At 37.9% G+C, this 20,000-nt stretch overlaps 1 protein-coding gene across 1 annotated transcript in view; it reads left to right on the plus strand.

Moving 5' to 3' along the window:
- The window catches only part of LOC138039714 (uncharacterized), a 106,896-nt gene that overhangs the window by 36,398 nt on the left and 50,498 nt on the right, over nt 1–20,000 (plus strand). The window contains exons 8-9 of the mRNA XM_068885561.1: nt 16,864–17,262; nt 19,365–19,745. Coding sequence (XP_068741662.1) covers nt 16,864–17,262; nt 19,365–19,745 — 780 coding nt within the window. The remainder of the gene's footprint in view (nt 1–16,863; nt 17,263–19,364; nt 19,746–20,000) is intronic.

The raw sequence follows: 20,000 nt of genomic DNA on the forward strand, positions 1-20,000 counted from the left end.
CAAAGGCGTGGTCAAACATGTCTGAGATTCAGGTTAAAGATTTGACAAAGGTGTAGTCAAACATGTTTGAGATTCAAGTCAAAGATTTAGCAAAGGTGTAGCCAAAGATGTCTTGGGGTGTATTTATAGCTGTTGGCTTGAAGCGCTGAATTGAAAACTCAGATCTCTGGACTACTTTTCCTTAATCAGGACGGTAGGACGGAAACTTCTGCATTTTTCTAGCCGTAACAAAGACACATTCAACTCAAACAAGTGTCCATCATAAATGTACTTGAGTCTCAATTGAAATGTTTTTCAAATATCTGAAATATGTCTACAGTGGCATTTCTCTAACCACCGTGGTCAAATTCATTTGCCATCCATCCCCGTGTTGTGCCATATGAGAGACAGACTGAAATGTAGATACGACGAAAAAGCTTGTATTTTTCCATTTTTTATTCAAAGGAATTCATACTCTTGGCAAAACCAAGAATCTCACACCTTACATTCTGTAATATCTCTAGGAATCGATTTTGTTGCGCATTTTTAAGTGGTAGTATACATCCAAAATGTAAATGTAAAAGGGTATAAATAAATCGAAGGATGAGAATTAATTTTTTTCAATTCCAGTGCTTCACTTCTCTCAAGGCTTCAATTTATTTATACCTGTAATATTTACACTACACGCACAACAAGCGCCGTGTTATCAACAACTTTGTTGCATAACAAGTAAAATCACTGTCACCGTAGAATTAGTTAAGTTAATTTATGACAAACAATCATGACACCTCTCTTGGAAGTATCATGTAACTGACACAATATCAAGAGTAGTGGACATAAGTGACAGGGTAAATGGAACTACTGAAAACTTTGAAAAAAAAAACTGATGTAATCTTGATTTTTTTCTTACTCACCAACAACAAGTCAAAACCGAAAGGAACTTGCCATGAAACAGCGTTTTAACTTTGAGGCAAGCTAATAAGTTATATTTATGTTGTAGTTCATTGTGGAAAACAGCTTTAGCCACACCGACTTGAAAATAAACTTCGAGTAAACGCTAGTTCATGCGAAAATCCGTCAAAATTATTTTTAACTCTTTGTGCCGATAAGACACTCAATCGACGGCCACCAGCATACTAACTAGATTTTGAACCAATTGTAATCATTGATTTCATTTTTTTCCTGCATGAATAAAGTCTTGCGGTGACAGTGTGAAGTGAAGAGACTTTGGCTTTCCCATTTTTATTACGTCCCGGGAAATAAATGTAAGTTCTAATTGTTCTATTTCTTCGATAGAAGTTAAGACTTCTTCAACAACGAACTATTGATATTCTTGATGCAAAAAAATTGGTTTTCTTCAAATGAGACGGCCATTGTTTTATGAGTAACATAAAATGCAACTCTCCAACTCACACAATCGGTCACCCAATAAATGGTTTAGCAGCACGTCAATCAGGTATCAGGGATCAGGCAGGATTCCTGGTAGTATGCTGATGGGCTTCTAAGGTGAACTTTTGAAGTCACCTAAATCCACTTCAAAAGCCGAGAAAGTCCTCTTTAAAAAAACAGTGAAATTCTGCTGCTATTCTACTGCATTTTTTGCACAGAACACATTTTTTCCAAAGAATGGTTATTTGTGCATAGAAGTCAAGACAACCAGACATTCTCTACATATGCATTAGCATGGCTATTAGTTGATAGTCAGCAAGTGCGTCAACTAAAGATTTCCAATAGATTATCAACAGCATTTTGGGCGGTATGACGGTCAAGTTTCCTTGGTCAAACTCTCTTAATCTCTAATACTGGTTTAACGCTGTTACCAAGTTTTAAGCACTGCGGAACAACGCGGATTGCCCACTGCGGGGCGTCTTGCGGGGCAATACGCTGCTCTGACAAGTTTTCTGGTTGTTGTTATCTTGTCCTATGAGGCCACCTAGGCGGATCTTCTACGCAACGATTTTCCGTCCAAAGATCTCATCAACATGTCGAGCTGGGTTGACCACCAAGGCAGCCTTTGTCATGAACTTCCTTTTCCTCTTCCTTTCTTCTTCGTTTTCAAGCTCTTCGCTATCACCACTATCACCAGTCGCGGAGTTGTCTGATGACATTTACGAATTAAGACTTCAGCACAATTTCTTGCTTGATTTTAATGGCCTCTTTTATCGTGACACTTTCTGTGAAATGAAAGGAAAAGGCAAAATAACTTCACTATGCTGAATTTCCACCTTTCTGCGCTTTACTCACATTTCCCAGCATTTGTAGTGTCTCTGTATGCATTTCAGATATATAAAAAACAGACGACGACGGCGAAAAAAAGAGTGGCAGATTAGGGCCAAGAAGGAAGTTCAGGACATTCTCAATCAGTCTTTTCTACGTTTATGTGAATAGTAAAGACCATTGGTCGCTGTTTAATCAGAGCAACCACAACAGAGAAGATGCTGTGGTCGTCGAGAATTCATTGGTTTACAGTCAACCAAAACTAACCCGGCCTGTGAGCCCTCGACCTTTTAGTCAAGACTAGCCCGCAGGGTACCCAAAATAAACCTAATAAACCTTTCCCCGATCCACTAAATCCTGAACGGCCCTTACCAGGCAAGTACTGCTGGTTGTATGTTCGATATTTATCAGCATTTTTTTTTTTCAGGGAACGGGTTCCAGCGCTTTCTGAGCTATTACGTATGATCTTTATGGGCTATTGATGCCCTATTACAACAAAGAAAGGAACGGTAACTTATGTTAGTGTCTTTCTTTTGATCTAAAAGGATTCTATTTTGGAATCGAACGGACTAATCGAGCTAATTTTGCATGACGCAAATCCCTTCCTTAACCACACAAAGGAAAAGACACAAACAAATCGAGAGTATCAGTAAACCATTAAGGTTCTGTCTCCTATCATAGATAGCGCAAGCTCGATTTATGTGTATCTGTACTATATTATGTACGAGTAGGAATTTTAAGATTTGTATGGGACAATGGTTTTTCGCAAAAGTAAAAAACATAGTTTCCCTCGCTTCAGTATTGTGTTCCTTTGTCTTTGCTTCAGTTTCTTGTTTCGATTAAGAGCGGTTTAGGTGGTTTTCGGTCTCTCTTCTATAGAGAGGGAAAAGAGGAGGAACTAAAAACCACCTAAATAGATCTTAATGGACCCAGAAACCGTACCAAAGACAAATAAACAGAAGACTGAAGCGAGGTAAGCTCTTTTTTTTTATTTTAAATCGTAAATACTTTTTAAATTTTGAGAAAAGCCGTTTTCCCCGTACAAACCCCTATATTTCTGCTCTTGCATAAAAAAAGTACAGTACAGATACGCATCTATCGAGCTTGGGCTACCTGTGGTGGAACGCAAAATTTGTTATGCGCAGTGAACGTTGCATCTGGTGACACTCCTTGCGAAAATATTGGGGAATCTGCGCTGCAAATATCCCAAGATGCCCCCCTTCAACAAGGGTAATTTATACTGTAGGCAAAAGTGCAGAATATTTTGCTAGTACAAATCTATCATTTTCGTTTAGCGGCTCAGCTGTGAAGATTTCATTTAAAACTAATGCTGCTACTATCAGAAATTCAATTCTCATTTTAAGTGGATTTATACTGATGATGGTCAGTATAAAAAATCCCTAGAGCGCTGGATCAAGGACAATACGATGTCATTCTTAATCAGTAAACCGCAAACCTTTTGCAAGGGTAAAGGGTGGGGTTTTCTACCTAACAGTTGTCATGTCGGGTAGTTAAATTGATTTTACAAATTCAGTGTATTAATTTCTTTAGTTTTCAAAGTCTTCACCAAAGGGAACCCGGCAAAGCAGGAACCAAATAAAATGTATTCTAATATTTGAGAGCAAATACTGCAGCCTTACAGGCATGAGAGAATTAGTAACGATTTTCTTCTTATAGACACATGTTTGCATTCATTTTACACTACTAGCTGACAATCTCCCTTCTTCAACTTTTTGTTCTATCAAAAGGCCCTGAAGATAAAACCCTTAACCCTTTTAATCCAAATTGCCCAGGGGGAAGACGAGTGTGCTAATACAATAGTATATAATGCCTTCTAACTAGGACTCTAATTTTAGTAAAGGCTGTTTGGTGTTTTCTTGAAGTGCAGTATTTAATTCAATTTGCATAACCTATGATTATCTTATTGCTAGTAGATGGAGGGAGAGGATTTAATGGGGAAAGCAAATAAACCATTTTACACTTGCGGCTAAGTTACCAGGCCTAACAATGGAAGCGAGGCTGCCGGTGACCCTGTTTTGATACAAACCTTCATGCTTTTGTAATGCTAATATGGACTAATTAGCGTTACAACAACACAATTTATATAATAAAAGCAGTGAGGTCTGTATCAATGCAAGGTCACCGGCAGCCTCGCAGCCATTCATAGGCTTGGTCGCTGAGCAAACAACTGTAAAATGGCCTATTGTGTATCTCATTTCTTAGTTATGCTAGGTGTAAGTGGTTCTTTAGTTAATATAACACATGCATGTGTAAGTAATGAATGGGGTACTACTGTAAGAATGGCTATTACCTCATGACATCTTTGTAGTTTTCTTGGCATGTGTAAAGTAATGTTCTGCATTCCTGCTGAGATCTGTTTTTGTCCTTGCATCTTTGGGAATAAAAAGAGGTCTTAATTTCTCGTACAGAAAGATTTAAGTTGATACCATGCACATATTGAGTAGTGCTTTATTAATGCATAGTGATATGACATGTGCACATCTGTACTTCATGAAAAGACAAAGGCACTAATCTAATTAGGGTACACACTGCTGCCAATAACTGATGACTGCAGACATGTACTCTATTGTTTGCAAAAAATGTGGGTCCTTTAATTAAGAAATAGCCGTGCATTCTTAGATGCAGATGCTCCTCAAGCAATGGCAGTAGTGTTGTGATTGAATCTCTGCTGTTTTCTTCTTCAAAGTTTCAATGTACTCCTGCCTGAAACATAATTGGCTAACCTAAAAACACAATTATTTTCAACCATGTTTTAAAAAAATTATTATAAAGTTATTTTTTGAATAATCTTACTTCTTATGATGTATCCTTGTTTGCCTTTGTCCATGGTACTGAATATTTCCAATATTTCTGTATTTACTACTTAATTTGTACTATTGAGGGGTTACTGGCTTTATGAATTGCAAATTAAAGTTAAAGGTAAAATGTGTGTCATTAATTCATTGTTATATATCAGACATACATTCTGCATGTACATTCACTTGAAATGTCAAAATCAGTATGTTTTCACGGGGATTAGATTAGACTTTGACAGGGTGACACTTATTTTTCCTTAATCAATCACTGAAAACTTATGTCCCCATTAATTAATTTAATTAACCTTTTGACACCCAAACCGGTCAGACTTAGTATTTTACTCTGTCTAATGCCAGACGATTTTACTCGTCAATGGGGAACCCCCTTGAGTCAATGGGTTAATTAATCTGAGCTACTTTGATTTTTTTGCTAATAATCAAACAGAACATTTTTTGATACTGAAATACCCAAGATCCCTAGATTTATCTTCACCACCACTTGGTGAACAACATTCTCTAGTACAGATGATAAAGTGAGTTTCCTCAAACATTTTGATTTCTTCATATTAACATTCATGATGGTAAATTTACCTGAAAGTTAAGTCATAAGAAAATAATAATATATAGAGGCAAAGAGGTATAAGATGTATAAATTCGAAATGGTCTTAAATTTCATTGTGAAAATTTATGATCTTCCTGATTCCTTCTTGGATCAGCAAGCTTGGTAAAGGATTATTTGCAACTAGATCCATTTTATTATAACAAAGCTCTTGTGGTTTATTATTTTTTTTACCCATTGCAGACTTACCATGCACTTGGGAATCATTTCTTTCAATGATTGGCTGGAATAAAACCAATAATGAAACAGATACTCTGAGACTTTCAGTCAAATGATCTGCAATAGGCATCTGGCACAGAGAGCTTTTAGAGATCTATTACAGAAAGATGTAAGATGGTGTTAGACATGTTCTGGGATGTTATCTTATTCTGAACACCAATGCAAGTCTTCTGTATTGTGCTATACAGCCAGAGTGGCGGGAAATTCGTGCACTGTTTCATTACAAAATAGTGACTGTTTTTTTTTCTTTTCCAGTTTCCCTACCTTTGTTTTTGAAATCCAGTGTAACGTGCTGGGAAAGTATCTGTCACTTTTACTTTTAAAAGTAGAAACTAATCACGAAGTGATAATCCTTCAATCGCTATAAACTTACACTCAGCAAAAAGGATGACTTACTTGTATGAATCATAGCGGCTTTGTTGTGAACTGTGAGATGAAACGTGAATGAAAAAGACGAATAATTTTTAGATTGGCTTTTGAGTTAGGTGAACCAAATAGAATACTACTAAATGTCATAACGCATACGTACCCAACTTCTTTTTTTTTTTCACTGGCTTCTCCCGTTCCCATCGCTATCTTTGACCTTGCTTGTATTGTCTCTAGTAAATTTTCGATACCGTTTTGAGTTGTATGTTCAGTGTCCGGTCTTGCATACCTTCATTATCCCCTGGCTGAGACCTTTATCTTTCACAAAACATAATTTTTACCCGGCTGTACGTTTTCACAAAAGTAAGATGCTCCAAGTATATCGAAAGAATAAAAAACGACAAGTAGAACAAGCTACCGACGAACTTTTCGGAAGGTACATTTTCCCGCTCTTTTGTATATCCCATAAAAGGAGTTCTTGAATCAACCCTCTCCCCAGTGTCTTTCCTTCGGACCTTGTAGAGAGGTAGGGTTGGGGGGAGCATTCCTTTGCTGAGATCGACGGAATTTTGGCACTAGTGCTCATTGAATTTTGGAAAAGCGAAAATCGACAAGAATGTGAACTCAGGCTACGTTTTGCAACAGGTAGACGTTTTCAAGCAATAGATTGAATGTGTACGTGTTCGTGATAGGGGATTTGGGGGAAATGTCACCGAGGGGGTAAAGGAGGAAAGCGAACTTAGACTCTACGACGGTCAGTGTTCCGTATTTGCCGAATCGTTTAATCTCCAAAAAGCGTTCCCTTGGTTTTGTTTCTTTCCTTTGGTAATGCAAGTATCAACAAAGTAGGAAAGCCTGTTAAGATTTGACTTCACATTTGACGATAGTCAAACTTGAAGTCAAAGATGCTATCGTATTTGTCTTCGCCTTTGTCAAGTAACAAAGGAACGCACAAAGCTTCTTCAGATTTGACTTCACATTTAACGCGCGTCAAATGTGAAGTCAAAGTTGTTACGAATTTGACTTGACCTTTACCATGGTCAAAGGCATAAGCAAATTGGTAATGGATTTGACCGTACGTTTGACGTGCGTCAAAGGTAAAGTCAAAAGCGATTCCAGATTTGACTTAAGCTTTGCCAAAGATCAAATGTGCAGCAAATCCAATTTTTCGTCCCGTGAAATGATTCATTTCATATATCATTTCATCGTTAATTTTAATGTTAATATGCGTAAAAACAAACGATTTCTTACTTATGTTCCATGTATTCCTATTCCGGAATATGGTCAATCGAACTCACTCTAAAATTCCGGAGTTTGCAAAAAACCATGATCAAGTACACAACAAGGGATTATTTTGGGAAATGATTAAAATGGAAATTCGAGCTTTTACGATAGCATTTTCGAAGAAGAAAGCTAAAAGAGAAAGTAATAAAGAATCAACTCTTTTGTCGGAAATGATGAGATTGCAGACCAAACTCCAGACATCCTACTGCCAGTCCCTAAAAACCGAGTTGCAGAGAATAAAATCCAAGCTTTCCAAAATTGCAGATGTCAAAACGCGAGGAACAATCATGCGCAGTAGGGCGCGCCGGTAAGAGCATGGTGAGAGGAATAGCAAATATTTTTATAACTTAGAAAAAAGTAACCAAAAAAACAAACATACCACGTCCTTAGTAATTAATGATGGTGACAAAATCACAAACCCCAAGGATATCCTCGAGGAGGAGGAGCATTACTTTCAAGAGACTGTTTATTCGTCAAGAAATATAGATCCCAACTGCCTATTAAGTTTCAATGATTTCTTCGAAAGAGAATATGCAGTATCAGAAGAGATCGTAAAGACGTTCGAAGGTGTTATGTACATTGATGTGTGTGAGCGCGCATTAAATACTATGGAAAACAGTAAAACTCCTGGAACAGACGGGCTCACCCTCGAATTTTATCGCTACTTTTGGGACTTGCTCGGTTCGTTTATGGTGTTACTCTCTCTGTCTCTCAACGCCAAGGAATTATTTCGTTAATTCCGAAAAAGAAGAAGAACACCGAATATTTAAAGAATTGGCGACCTGTATCATTACTGAATGTAGACTATAAAAAAGCAACAAAGACTATTGCGGTGCGCTTGGTGAAGATCTTGCCGAACTTAATTCATCCCTGCCAATTTGGGTATGTTAAGGGAAAGTTCATTGGGGAAAGCATTAGGCTTATAGCAGACACTATGCATAAAAAGAAGAATACCCCAGGAGTAGCTGTGTTTTTGGATCTCGAAAAAGCTTTTTACTCAATTGAGTGGAATCTTATTCATAAATGCCTTGAAACGTTTAACTTAAAAAAAGATATCTATAAAGATGTCTCTGGTTGTGTTTTGAATAACGGATACGCCTCAAAACCCTTTCATTTGGGACGCGGAGTGCGTCAAGGTTGCCCACTTTCCGGCTCACTATTCGTTATTGCTATTGAATTACTGGCCTCTCGCAATATGCAGATGACACAACTGTACTTCTTTCTGATGTCCAATCAGTGTTAATTTAAGTGCTCTGGTCTAAAACTAAATCAATATTTCTTGGCTCTATGCGCCACGGAAAAGATACAACCCTTGATCTCCAAATGAGCGGTGAGCCATTTTACGCGCTTGGAGTACATTTTACATACGATCTAGAAGCGTCTGAGAATTTTTTTTTTTTTTGACAAATTAAGATCGCTAAACAAAATAGTGCAGATATGGTCCCAAAGAGACCTCTCTATCATTGGTAGGATAAACATAATTAAAACATTAGCACTTTGAAAACTCGTTTTTATTTGCAGCGTCATGGAAACCCCTAAGAACTTTAGCAAAGAAGTATACAAGGTCATTTTTGACTTTATCTGGAATCACAAACCTGCCAAAATAAAAAAGACTACTCTTATCAAGCAAAAAGCAGCTGGCCTGGACAGGAAAGACTTTTCTCTCTTCGAAAAAGCACTTAGGTTAAACTGGGTCAAAAGGTTATGTGTCAACTCGGATGTTCCGTGGCAGTGCATACCAAAGTCACTCCTAGCCAGAGTTGGAGGAATGAAACTGTTTAAATGTAACTATGATTATAATATCCGTAACTTAGAAAACCATCTTCCTGCTTTCTATAAACAAATTATTTTTTACTGGCAGGACATCGCAATAACCATGCCTAAAAGTAAAAATGAGGTTCTCTCACAGATAATCTGGAACAACCGATTTATAACTGTGAATAGGAAAATGGTATTTACTATTCTCACTGGTATCAAGCTGGAGTAAAACAAATCTTGGACCTTATTGATTCCTGTGAAGGTTGCTTCCTTCCGTTTAACTCTTTTTGCAATAACTTCAATCTAAATTAAAACTTTTTACAATATTATAGCATTGTTTCTTCAATTTCGCAAAACTGGAAGAAACTATTCCAAGAAGGTTCTAAAAACACAGTTACGCCTTCCACCTCAATTAGTTCAATTGGTTCACTGACATGCAAGACATTATACGTTTTGTTGCTTAACCTTGAAAATCTACCTCCGCCCACTTCTGAAAAAAAAAGTTTTAGCGGGTGGCATCCAAAAGAATGACTTAAATAAAGTTTACCTCTTACCTTTCAAAGCCACAAAAGAAATTAAATTAACGATGTTTCAATATAAAGTTACCAACGAATAGCTTGTTACACAAAATGAAAAAAGTCGCCTCTCCCGTCTCCCCGTTTTGTCATTCTGAGTGCCAGACAATGTGGCATTTGTTTATACTCTGTACGCAGGCAATTTCATTTTGGAATAGATTCTAGGAGTGGTACTCAATCTCTAGTAATACGAAACTGCTTCTGTCAGAGTTAGAGGTTTAGTTCGGAATTTTGCGTTGTCACACCTACTGTTTAGCCCTCAACCATCTCATTATTTTGGGTAAATATTTCTTATATGCTAACGCTTTGAATGCCGTGAAGTTCCATTTTGATGATTTGGTCACACTTGTGCGCGAAAAAATCAATCTAGAAAAATACCTTGCAATCAACTCAAATAAGGAGAAGGAATTCAAGAAAAACTGGAATTTTTTTTTCTATCCATAAAATTTTATCTTGTCTTTTTTTAACTCTCGACTTGTGTTTTCTGATTTATTTCTTGTTGCTATATTTTAATTTAACAACCCATTGAATTTTAGAGAATTAACAGCCTACATATTGTAAGTTACAATTATTATTATTATTATTATTATTATTATTATTATTATTATTATTATTGTATTGATGAGACGGTACGACCAAGGTTTCAAACGTTTATTGTCATGAACTTATCGGAGTCTTTACAACTGGTTACTCGAGACGTTGAGATGATGAGTTCGGTAGTTCGAAATCTGGAGACGTAATCGTAGTACAAAATATTAGAGATTGTTGCCTGAATTCAACTGAAACATAATCAAAAATATTTACCCATTGGTCCGTCCGACAGTCTTCATTCAATTGCAAAATGGAACCAATTACAATTCGTGACGTAATGTCTGACGTTATTAATTATACAGATTATCGATTCTTATTTAAGCGATACACTCCGCCCGCCGAATTAAAAGTTGAAAATCAAGCAATTAGAAGTGCATCAATATCTTAACAGTTCTGTTTCTCCACGGGAACCAAAACTACCAGTTTGTGGACTGATCGATAAACGGTGATATATGCATGTCCGCTGTACTGTTTAATGGGTTGTCCTGGTCTCGGGTTTTTGTACTGAAGTTCTTCTTTCCTAACCTTTCCATCTTTTCCTGGGAATGTCTTAGTTACTCTCGCTAGTTTTCACTGTCCTCTGACCAAGTTTGAATCAGCGACGAGGACAATATCTCCTTCCTTTACGTTTCTTGCTGAGGTATGCCAGCTACTAATTGAGGGCCATTATCCGAGTAGAGCTTCGACGGATATCCTCGTAAAGATACAAATCTTCTCAGTACCATAAAGAATTTCTCTGTACTATAATCAGATGCGATGTCTATGTGTACAGCTCTGGACGCTAGACAGTTGAAAATGACTCCATATGTTTTGCCAAAACTTCGTTTTTTCACTTCATCTCGGATCTTAAACGGTCCGAATAAATCGATGGCGGTAGAGTTCCACGGAGGGGCTGGCTTTAAGCGCTCTTCTGGAAGTTGTCCCATTATTTGTTCACTTGTTTTCTTTTCTATCTTTCTACATGTAATGCACTGAGACTTATTGACTTAACAAGCTTGTGAAGTTTAACGATCCAATATTTAGCGCGAACCTTGCTGGCTGTTGCCGATACTCCGAGATGTCCCATGCCGTGTACATATTCGAGAGAAGTGATGACTGCAGGGCAGTAATATAATTTCGCGCTTATTATAGCTCATTTCAACCCAGTTCTGTACGCGGTGTCCAACAACATATATACCATCTTCTCGTTTTCGTGGACATAAACGTTTGTATTCTCCTTTCTTGATGTCATTTTCCATCTCAATTTGCGCTTCCACGATCCAAATTTTTTCAGCGTTTAAAATATCGTCATAGATTAAAGGTGCTGCGACATTTTTAAATGTTACTTTGGGTTTTCTCTTATACATTGCTAAAATTCTTGCGGTAACGGTAATTAGAATACTTTTGTATGGCAATACGTGTAGCGAGATTATCACTCTTGGCAGTGTACTGTTGCTTGACAGTATTTGCGGTTCCTTGTTATGGGTGTCTGGCAATTGCTGCCCAGTGATGTCTTGACTGATAGGCCATTCACTTTCAGGCTTCCTAAGAAATTCAGGCCCTTTCTGCCATATACTATCCATTCCAATATCCTTCGGACTTTTCCCACGTGTAAGCCAATCCTCTATATTGTATTCTCTTGGGATCCAATACCAATCAGTGACGTTTGTTCCTTCTTGTATTTCTCCTTCTCGAGTAGCAGCAAAGGTATTGAATCCATAGGTTTCATATTTTTCATATTTTCCATTTGTTAATCTCCAACGAACATATACACATGTGCCGTAAGCTTCTGTAGATCCATCGCTAAATATTACCAATATTGGGTCTTCTTCAGTATTATCTGGCTTAACCTTTCTTTTATTTGTGACGTAATTCATTTCGGTAAGATCTTCAAAGAATTTTGTCCAGCGACGTTTATATACTTCGGGAATGGGTTCATCCCATTCAAGTTGAGTTTCTTTGATCCATAGTTCTCTCATCAATGTTTTAGCACGAATTGTGAAAGGTCCAACGAGTCCTAAAGGATCTCTTTGATTATTTTTGTAGCTTCAGGAAACTCATTTTGCCCAAATTCTGCTGTTTTCCTCATTGCTATGGTCGCTATTGCGCCCGATGGCTTGTCGCCAAATGACACCGTATCTGGGTGTTTCATTACATCCATGTTTCTCCATAAAAATCGATGGGTGTGTTGATCTATTTCCTTTGTATGTACGGTATGGTACATTTTTCGCATATCTCCAATGAAGGCAACTTCGTTTTCTCTAAATCTAATAAGTATGCCCAGAAGATTGTTTTGCATTTCTTGCAAGCCGTTTTTCAGTGGAGATCAACTTAGCTATTGCAACTCTTTTGTTATCTGGAAGGTTTTTTGGATCTTTTATCCATGGATACTCAGCTATCCATCTTTTGCCCTTTTTGTCGTATTCTAAATTGTTCTGAATGAGATTCAGCTCTCTTTCTTCTTGTAGTGTGTAGTTTTTACTGCCAACAGCGCACTTTCCACACTTACATCCCCCACATCGTGGTTCACACTCTATGCCAAGATTTTCGATTTCATAGAAGTTAGTTATAGAAACTGTATTAACATGATGTACTCTTGCATCTTCAAATTTAGTGTGTAGCTGTGACTCATCCCTGATCAAGTTGTGACTTCCACCGATGCATTTTCCGAATTGATTCTTTAACAATAGTAAGTGACCGATGTTTTGTTCTCGTTGAGGATTGTATGCGGCATATTGATATCCAATTAGTACTTCGATCTCCCCTGTTGGACGGTCTATGTCCTTTGTTGAGACATCCGTGAACAATATAGCAATGTAGCGTACGTCGACGTTGTGGACGTTATTCGTGATTTTGTCGATTGCATAGACGTCGAAGTGAACTTCGTTACCGTCTAAGTCTATCAGTGGTATCCTGTATTTTTCGGATTGTGGCCTTTCTGTTCTTCCTCCAACTTTAACGATTGATAATTCCACCTTTTCTCCCTTTAATTTCTCTGCTTTTGCTTTATTATTTGTTATGAAACACAATGAGGCAGCGCTGTCCCACATAACATTGACCCATCGTCTTCTCGACTTTATTTTCTGAACCTGGAGTAAAAAACTATAGCCTTCTGCTGTATTGCAGGCACTGGCGGAGCCCAACACTTCATTGCTCCTTACACTTTCGGTTATCGGCTTATCTTCGTGCAGAGTTGGGTTGTGTCTTTCGTTGAAGCTATTTTTTCCACACGTTTTCTTTCTTCTACAGTCTCGAAAACGGTGTCCAGGTTTAAGGCATGACCAGCAGGCACCTTTCATCTTCAATAACTGCTTTCTTTCTTCAACTGGTTTGGCCAGAAAAACCTTGCATTCGCTTGTCCAATGCATTCCCTTTTCATGAATCAAGCATTTAGGAGGGCTCGTTAAACCTTTGTTCCCTACATCCTCAGTAGTCTTCTGGAGTGCTGCAGTATAATGCGTTAAGCCTTTAACTGTCTGATTTGTCGCTCGAAGTTCAGCAGTCTCGTATTCGTTGATTTTTTTTTATCCAAAAGAAACGTAAGTAATGATGGAAAGCTGTTTGATCGGTTGATGGGTTCTACGCTAGAGCAGACGATCTTAGACCATTCTTTCTTAATATCATTAGGTAGCTTGCGCTAAATGATACTGCCTGAACTCATTGTTGTGATTTCTGCTTCAAGGCCCAATCTTTGTAAATCTCTACAGCCATCTTCTACGACAGCGATAAACTCAAGGAATTTTCTATTTTCTCCTTCCTTGATGGATTTGAAGTTTTGTATAGCATTGATTACAACATCCGTTATTTTCGTTGGGTCGCCGTATTTTCTGTCTAGTCGTTCCCACATTTCGTCAAGATTATCGTTAATGCTCTTTACACATTCTAGTGGGTCACCGCTCAAACATGAACGGAGTACGTAAGGAGCGCTTGATTCACTAGTTACGGATAATACGTGTTTCTTGAAATCTGTTTTGAATTGTGGGTATTTCCTGATGTTTCCGTCGAATGAAGGCATCTTGACCTTTTCCAATTGCAAAGGATGTATTGTCTCCTTAAGGCGAGTGTTTATTACATTATCTTCAGAATGCGATTCGATTTGACTTGAAGTATCGCTATACTGCGCGTGAAGACGTCGAAGCCATTCGATCTCTTCTTCGATGTAACGTTGTTCTTATCTCGTCATGAATTGATTTGCAGTCTTGGAATATCATGACCAAGTCGTGCTCATTTTTTATCAACGTATTTGTTGAAATTTTTTCCTTTTTATCAGTTGTCAATAATTTCATAATTTGATCAACTGAGGACTTAAACATTGTTTCTAAGGATGCCTTTTACTTGTTCAATCCATCAAATTTTATACGCATGTCGTCTTCCTTTCTTTTGAGGAGATTCTCGCTCAAACACGTATTGTATATCGATGATGCCTCTGTGTATATTTCTTGTAGTTCATTAATCCATGCCTCTTCTTTTTCATATGCGTCATCATCGTCCAGTAGTATAGTACAAAGGTCATGCTTACCTTCAACGGTTTGCCATGCATCGGTAAGTTCTTTGAACTTGCTTTTAATGTTTTCGATACTTTTCTTATTCGCTATAACACTGTAAAAGTCATTCTTTTTCCTCGTGAACTTTGTTTTTGCTGTACGTCGAATCTTCAGGGCGTTCTCTGTCATCTTGTTGCTCCTAACCAATCTTGCTTTGGTTTCAATGGATTTCGAATGTATTTATGAGACGGTACGACCAAGGTTTCAAACGTTTATTGTCATGAACTTATCGGAGTCTTTACAACTGGTTACTCGAGACGTTGAGATGACGAGTTCGGTAGTTTGAAATCTGAAGACGTAATCGTAGTACAAAATATTAGAGATTGTTGCCTGAATTCAACTGAAACATAATCAAAAATATTTACCCATTGGTCCGTCCGATAGTCTTGGAACAAATTACAATTCGTGACGTAATGCCTGACGTTATTAATTATACAGATTATCGATTCTTATTTAAGCGATACAATTATTATTATTATTATTGTTATTGTTATTGTTATTGTTATTATTATTGTTATTGTTAATGTTATTCTTATTATTAGTGTAGTGTAAGTAGCGAGTACGGTGTAGGTATACATGTAAGTATCAGAAAACAAAAAAATATTCAACATTCCTCAGGAAAATTCCGATAAGTTACTGTGTTATTACCATTAAACGTCCCTTTTAGGGCTAGTTTTTTGCAAGCAAAAACCATGCTATGACCACTAATCGCGACACGATGTACCCCGGAACACGCATTGTACTCCCCACGCGTATAACTCCGAGATAAAGTCGACTCAGGGAATCCGCACCACAGAAAAAACGCTTGGCTCGTGCATAATTTCATCTATTATTTATCATGAGGTAGCTCTAAGAAGCCCTCGCTAATTCTACGTCAGTTCTTCCATGAGATGGCTCACAGGAGTCTTTGATTTTTAAACGATTCGAGAGTCAAAATGTATGCCACATCTATAATCCTGCAGGATCTACTCCCTTTGTCATAATATAAAATGTCCGGTCCGGGTTGCTCGATGATGTTATCTGTTTAAATCTTCATATCCCAAATTTTTCGTTTTCAGAAACCCTTTTTAGCCTATGCTCGTACCACTTATCTGCGTGTTCTAGGTCATGCGCTTTGCACTGCTGCTAATGGATAACCTGGGCAATTTTATCATGCCGACATTTCTCGTGTTGTGTCTGAGCCAGATTCTTACATTCACACAACAAATGGGCCACAGTTTTGTCTCCACACAGCATTCACAACCGGGAGATGTTCTATTTGGTAGTGTGGTTTTTAGTTGATCTTGCCCTGATGGCTTGTTCTAACACTTTCACTTGCTTCCTTCACATCGTCTCTTTTTAGGCAACTCCAAATTTGCTCACCCCTAAATTCAGTGTTCCTAATAAATTCACTGCAGATTTTTATTTTCCAAGTTCTCTTTTTTTGTTTGTCAGTATTGCCCTCCCTTCCTTTTTCACCGCTTTCATAATTCTTTTACCACTTTCTGTAACGTAAGCATCGTCGAACGAAGTGAAAGATCAAATATCAGAGATACCGAAATGAAAATTAAAAATTTGAACTACTTGAAATCTCTTACATAAACTCCCTTTGTGGTGAAATGAATAGTCTTTTTTTTCTTTCAGTTTTTGTTGGCATTTGAATTTGGAACTGAGACATTACGAAATAATGATTGTTATTATCAAACTAACGAAATACAAAGTTGGTATTTTAATTTCTGTAAGTATCTATCGAACACCCGACTTTTTTCACGTTGACAGTTCCGTTGCCCACTGACTACACTGTCCCGATTTGTGTTGCCAAGTGCGAAGATCATTTTTATTCAGGCTTCTTATTTAAGTTACTAATTGTTAAATGTATCTGAGATTATTAGTTTCTTTTGTTAAAAGGTAATAATTTATTTTCTTTGGTTTTTTAGAGTTTTCAAAGCAACGTCTTTTGAATGGAACGAATGGAATCATCTCATTTCAATTTCAGTCACATAACAATAAATGCCTGTATCCACATTACAGCTGGCAGATCGCAGCGAAGAAAGGAGAAAAAGTCAAGTTAGTGATTCAATCCATGGACATTTCATGGTGGGACGGGTCATGTACTCTTGTTTACATGGAAATTCAAAATGGAACCTACGCAGATGGCAAACCGATGAGTACAAGAATGTGTGGTTCTCTCTTATCTGGTATTGTAACATTTTACTCGCACGAAGGTCAGAGCCTAGGAGTGGTGCTTAACATTAAGCTTGCAAAGAGGCCTTGGAGCTGGGTGTACTTTACAGCTACTTACACAGTTATTAGTTACAACGACACTGTGTCCAATGGTAAGCACACTCAAGGGAAGCTGCAGAGTCAATAGTGACTCAATAGCAGTACTAGTTGAAAATACTTTCTTGTAGGTTTTTGAGCGGGTCGTGCAAAAATCGAGGATAGTATTAAAATGTTGTATTATATAATCTTCCCCTAGAAATCAGGCCAGGACTCACCAAATTCAGCAACATGGGGCCACAAAAAAGTAACCAATCACAAAAAGCACACTAAGGAAAGTTACGTGTGACGAAGATATAGGTTGGATTTTCTTTCCCAGTTAGTCCAATGGTTGAGAAATAGTTCAAACGTTTGTTGGGACTTGTCACTGAGGATTTTACGCAACGGCGGCGGCTGCGTCAATCGTAACAAATTATTGTTTGAAAGAGGAAAAATAGTCGTGCTGCCTTTGCGGCACACATTCTAGTGCACTTCTTTGTCGCAGTTTGCAAAAGAACAACGTAAAGAAACCACTGTTGGGCATTCATTTTCTAGCTTCACGTTAAAACTGCTGGTACGAATCCCGATGCAGGACAATCCGCCCGTATTCTCCAAAGTGAATAGGAGAGAGTAATCGCGATAGAGTAATTACGATAGCCTTAACTGTTATTTTGAATTTGGGTTTTCGTAGACGTTACACTGGCCGTTGACCTTCTTACAACTACATGTAAGTCTGAAACATTGTGATTACTGTCGCTGACAGTTGAGTTTAATTTACCTTGACTTGGATCTCATAAAGCACTCGCCAAGTGCCTTTGTTGTCCGATTTCAGAGCGTGTTATAATTTCTTTTTACTTTTAAATTATGTAAGCGTTAAGCCGTTCCTAATGTTAAAATATGTCGTCGTACTTCTTAAGGCCTGCCCAAATGGGAAACGTTTGGCAACCAAACAACATCAAACATTGTTGGGTGACCAAAAATTTTACCGTTTGGCCACCTTGTTTGGTGCTGTTTGATCGTGTTTGGTCGTATTTGATAAAATTTAAAGGTCATCAAACATTCGATCAAACAACTTAAGATATTTCTTCTATTCTCTTGTTAGATGTGCAAAGTTTGTTTGTTTGGACAGCCGTATCAAATATGTTTGGCGCGCGCCTACGTAGCACGCTTACTCAGCCGCTTGTGTTGTTTGCATGTTTGTGACCCATAGTTCTTTGCTTGTGGAGTTTGACCTGAGTTAGATCAAACATTTTTCAACCGTTGGACCACTCAATTCAACGCATGCGTGCGCCAAACATGTTTGATACGGCTGTCCAAAGGAACAAACCTCGCTCATCTAGCACGAGAACAAAAGAAATGTTCTAAGTTGTTTGATCGAATGTTTGATGGCCTTCAGATTTTATCAAACCCGATCAAACAACACCGAATAACGTGGCCAAACGGTAAAATGTTTGGTCACCAAACAATGTTTGATGGTGTTTGGTCGCCAAACATTTTCCTGTTTGGACAGGGCTTTATAACAAGAAGTGAATTTGAAATAGTTTCTTTACATAGTTCTAGACAGCCTTTTTAATAACCATGGTTGAATTTTTTTGCAATAGAAAACAGGTTAATATTTTGTCAAAAGACGTTTAGGGATAGAATGATATGATATTATTCTCTACTTCGTGTACATTCGTGCTGCTTATTATGGAGTAAAAATATTCTTTCACTTTGATAGACAAAATTTCTACGATTAACTCTTCAAAAAGCTTATTCCAACGCTAACCTTCTGACAGTATTTCGTCGTAAGGAAAAGTTCTGTCCCTTTCACGATCAAAATTTCATGTTTAATACGTATTTGAAAATCATAGTGGCACTTGCTCGACTATTCAAAGGTTTTTCACTTGATAACAAAAGCTTGATTGCAATGACAATACAAACTCAAGAGCTATTTGGAAAATGAACACATCGCGCGGAATTCAAAAAATCAGTGAAGCAAAAAAGCGCACCACTTAGTAATTAGCATCTACTTTGAAGAAACTGGAGGATCGGGAGCACTGTTAAATTTAGAGCTCACTGAATACCCGATCCTCCAGTTTCGAGAAACTAAATTCCGATGCGGCAGGAGTTATCTCTTTTTCCAGCCCATGTAACACAATAATCCTCAAGATGTTATCTGTTTTAAAAATTGGTTTAGAATGTTCCAACTACGGATTTCTAAACGAGTCCAACCGAGCAATGACCTATGTTAACCGCAGCATTGGTAACCTGTGCGATTCCACGTTGTCTGGTTGGTATCGATTTAGCGGAGAGGCTGGAACTCAGATGGCAGATTCTTGTCGAAAGATGTATCACTGCAACACAGACTCACCAGGCTGGCTCGATGGCACGCATCCTACAGTGGCTGAGGGGATTGTGCAACGAAAAGTCTGTTTTTTGCAACACTTGAATGGGACTGACTGCTGCTACTTTTCAAAGAACATCAGTGTTCGCAACTGTGGAGCGTTTTATGTTTACCGCCTTGATCCACCCAGGTGTTACTCACGTTACTGTGGCAACGGACTGCCACAAGCACCAGGTCAGAACGCATTCATCAGATTTTCTACCAAACTAATGTACAATAAAATAGCGTTTTGAATTTGACTTTAACAATAGCAGATCTTCTGTTTGTCCATTTGTCAAGCTAGATTAAACCATTTACCAGTGGAATCACAATTTGCCCTGTTGGCTTAGTGGAGCTCACCTGATAAACTCTCGGGATCTTAAAATAACTGAGGAGAAAGTGATGACTGTGATTACGTCCACAAATGGTTGGACTTTTGAATCTTTCCTT

Source organism: Montipora capricornis, chromosome 3 (genome assembly GCF_036669925.1).
Source record: "Montipora capricornis isolate CH-2021 chromosome 3, ASM3666992v2, whole genome shotgun sequence".
NCBI lineage: Eukaryota > Metazoa > Cnidaria > Anthozoa > Scleractinia > Acroporidae > Montipora > Montipora capricornis.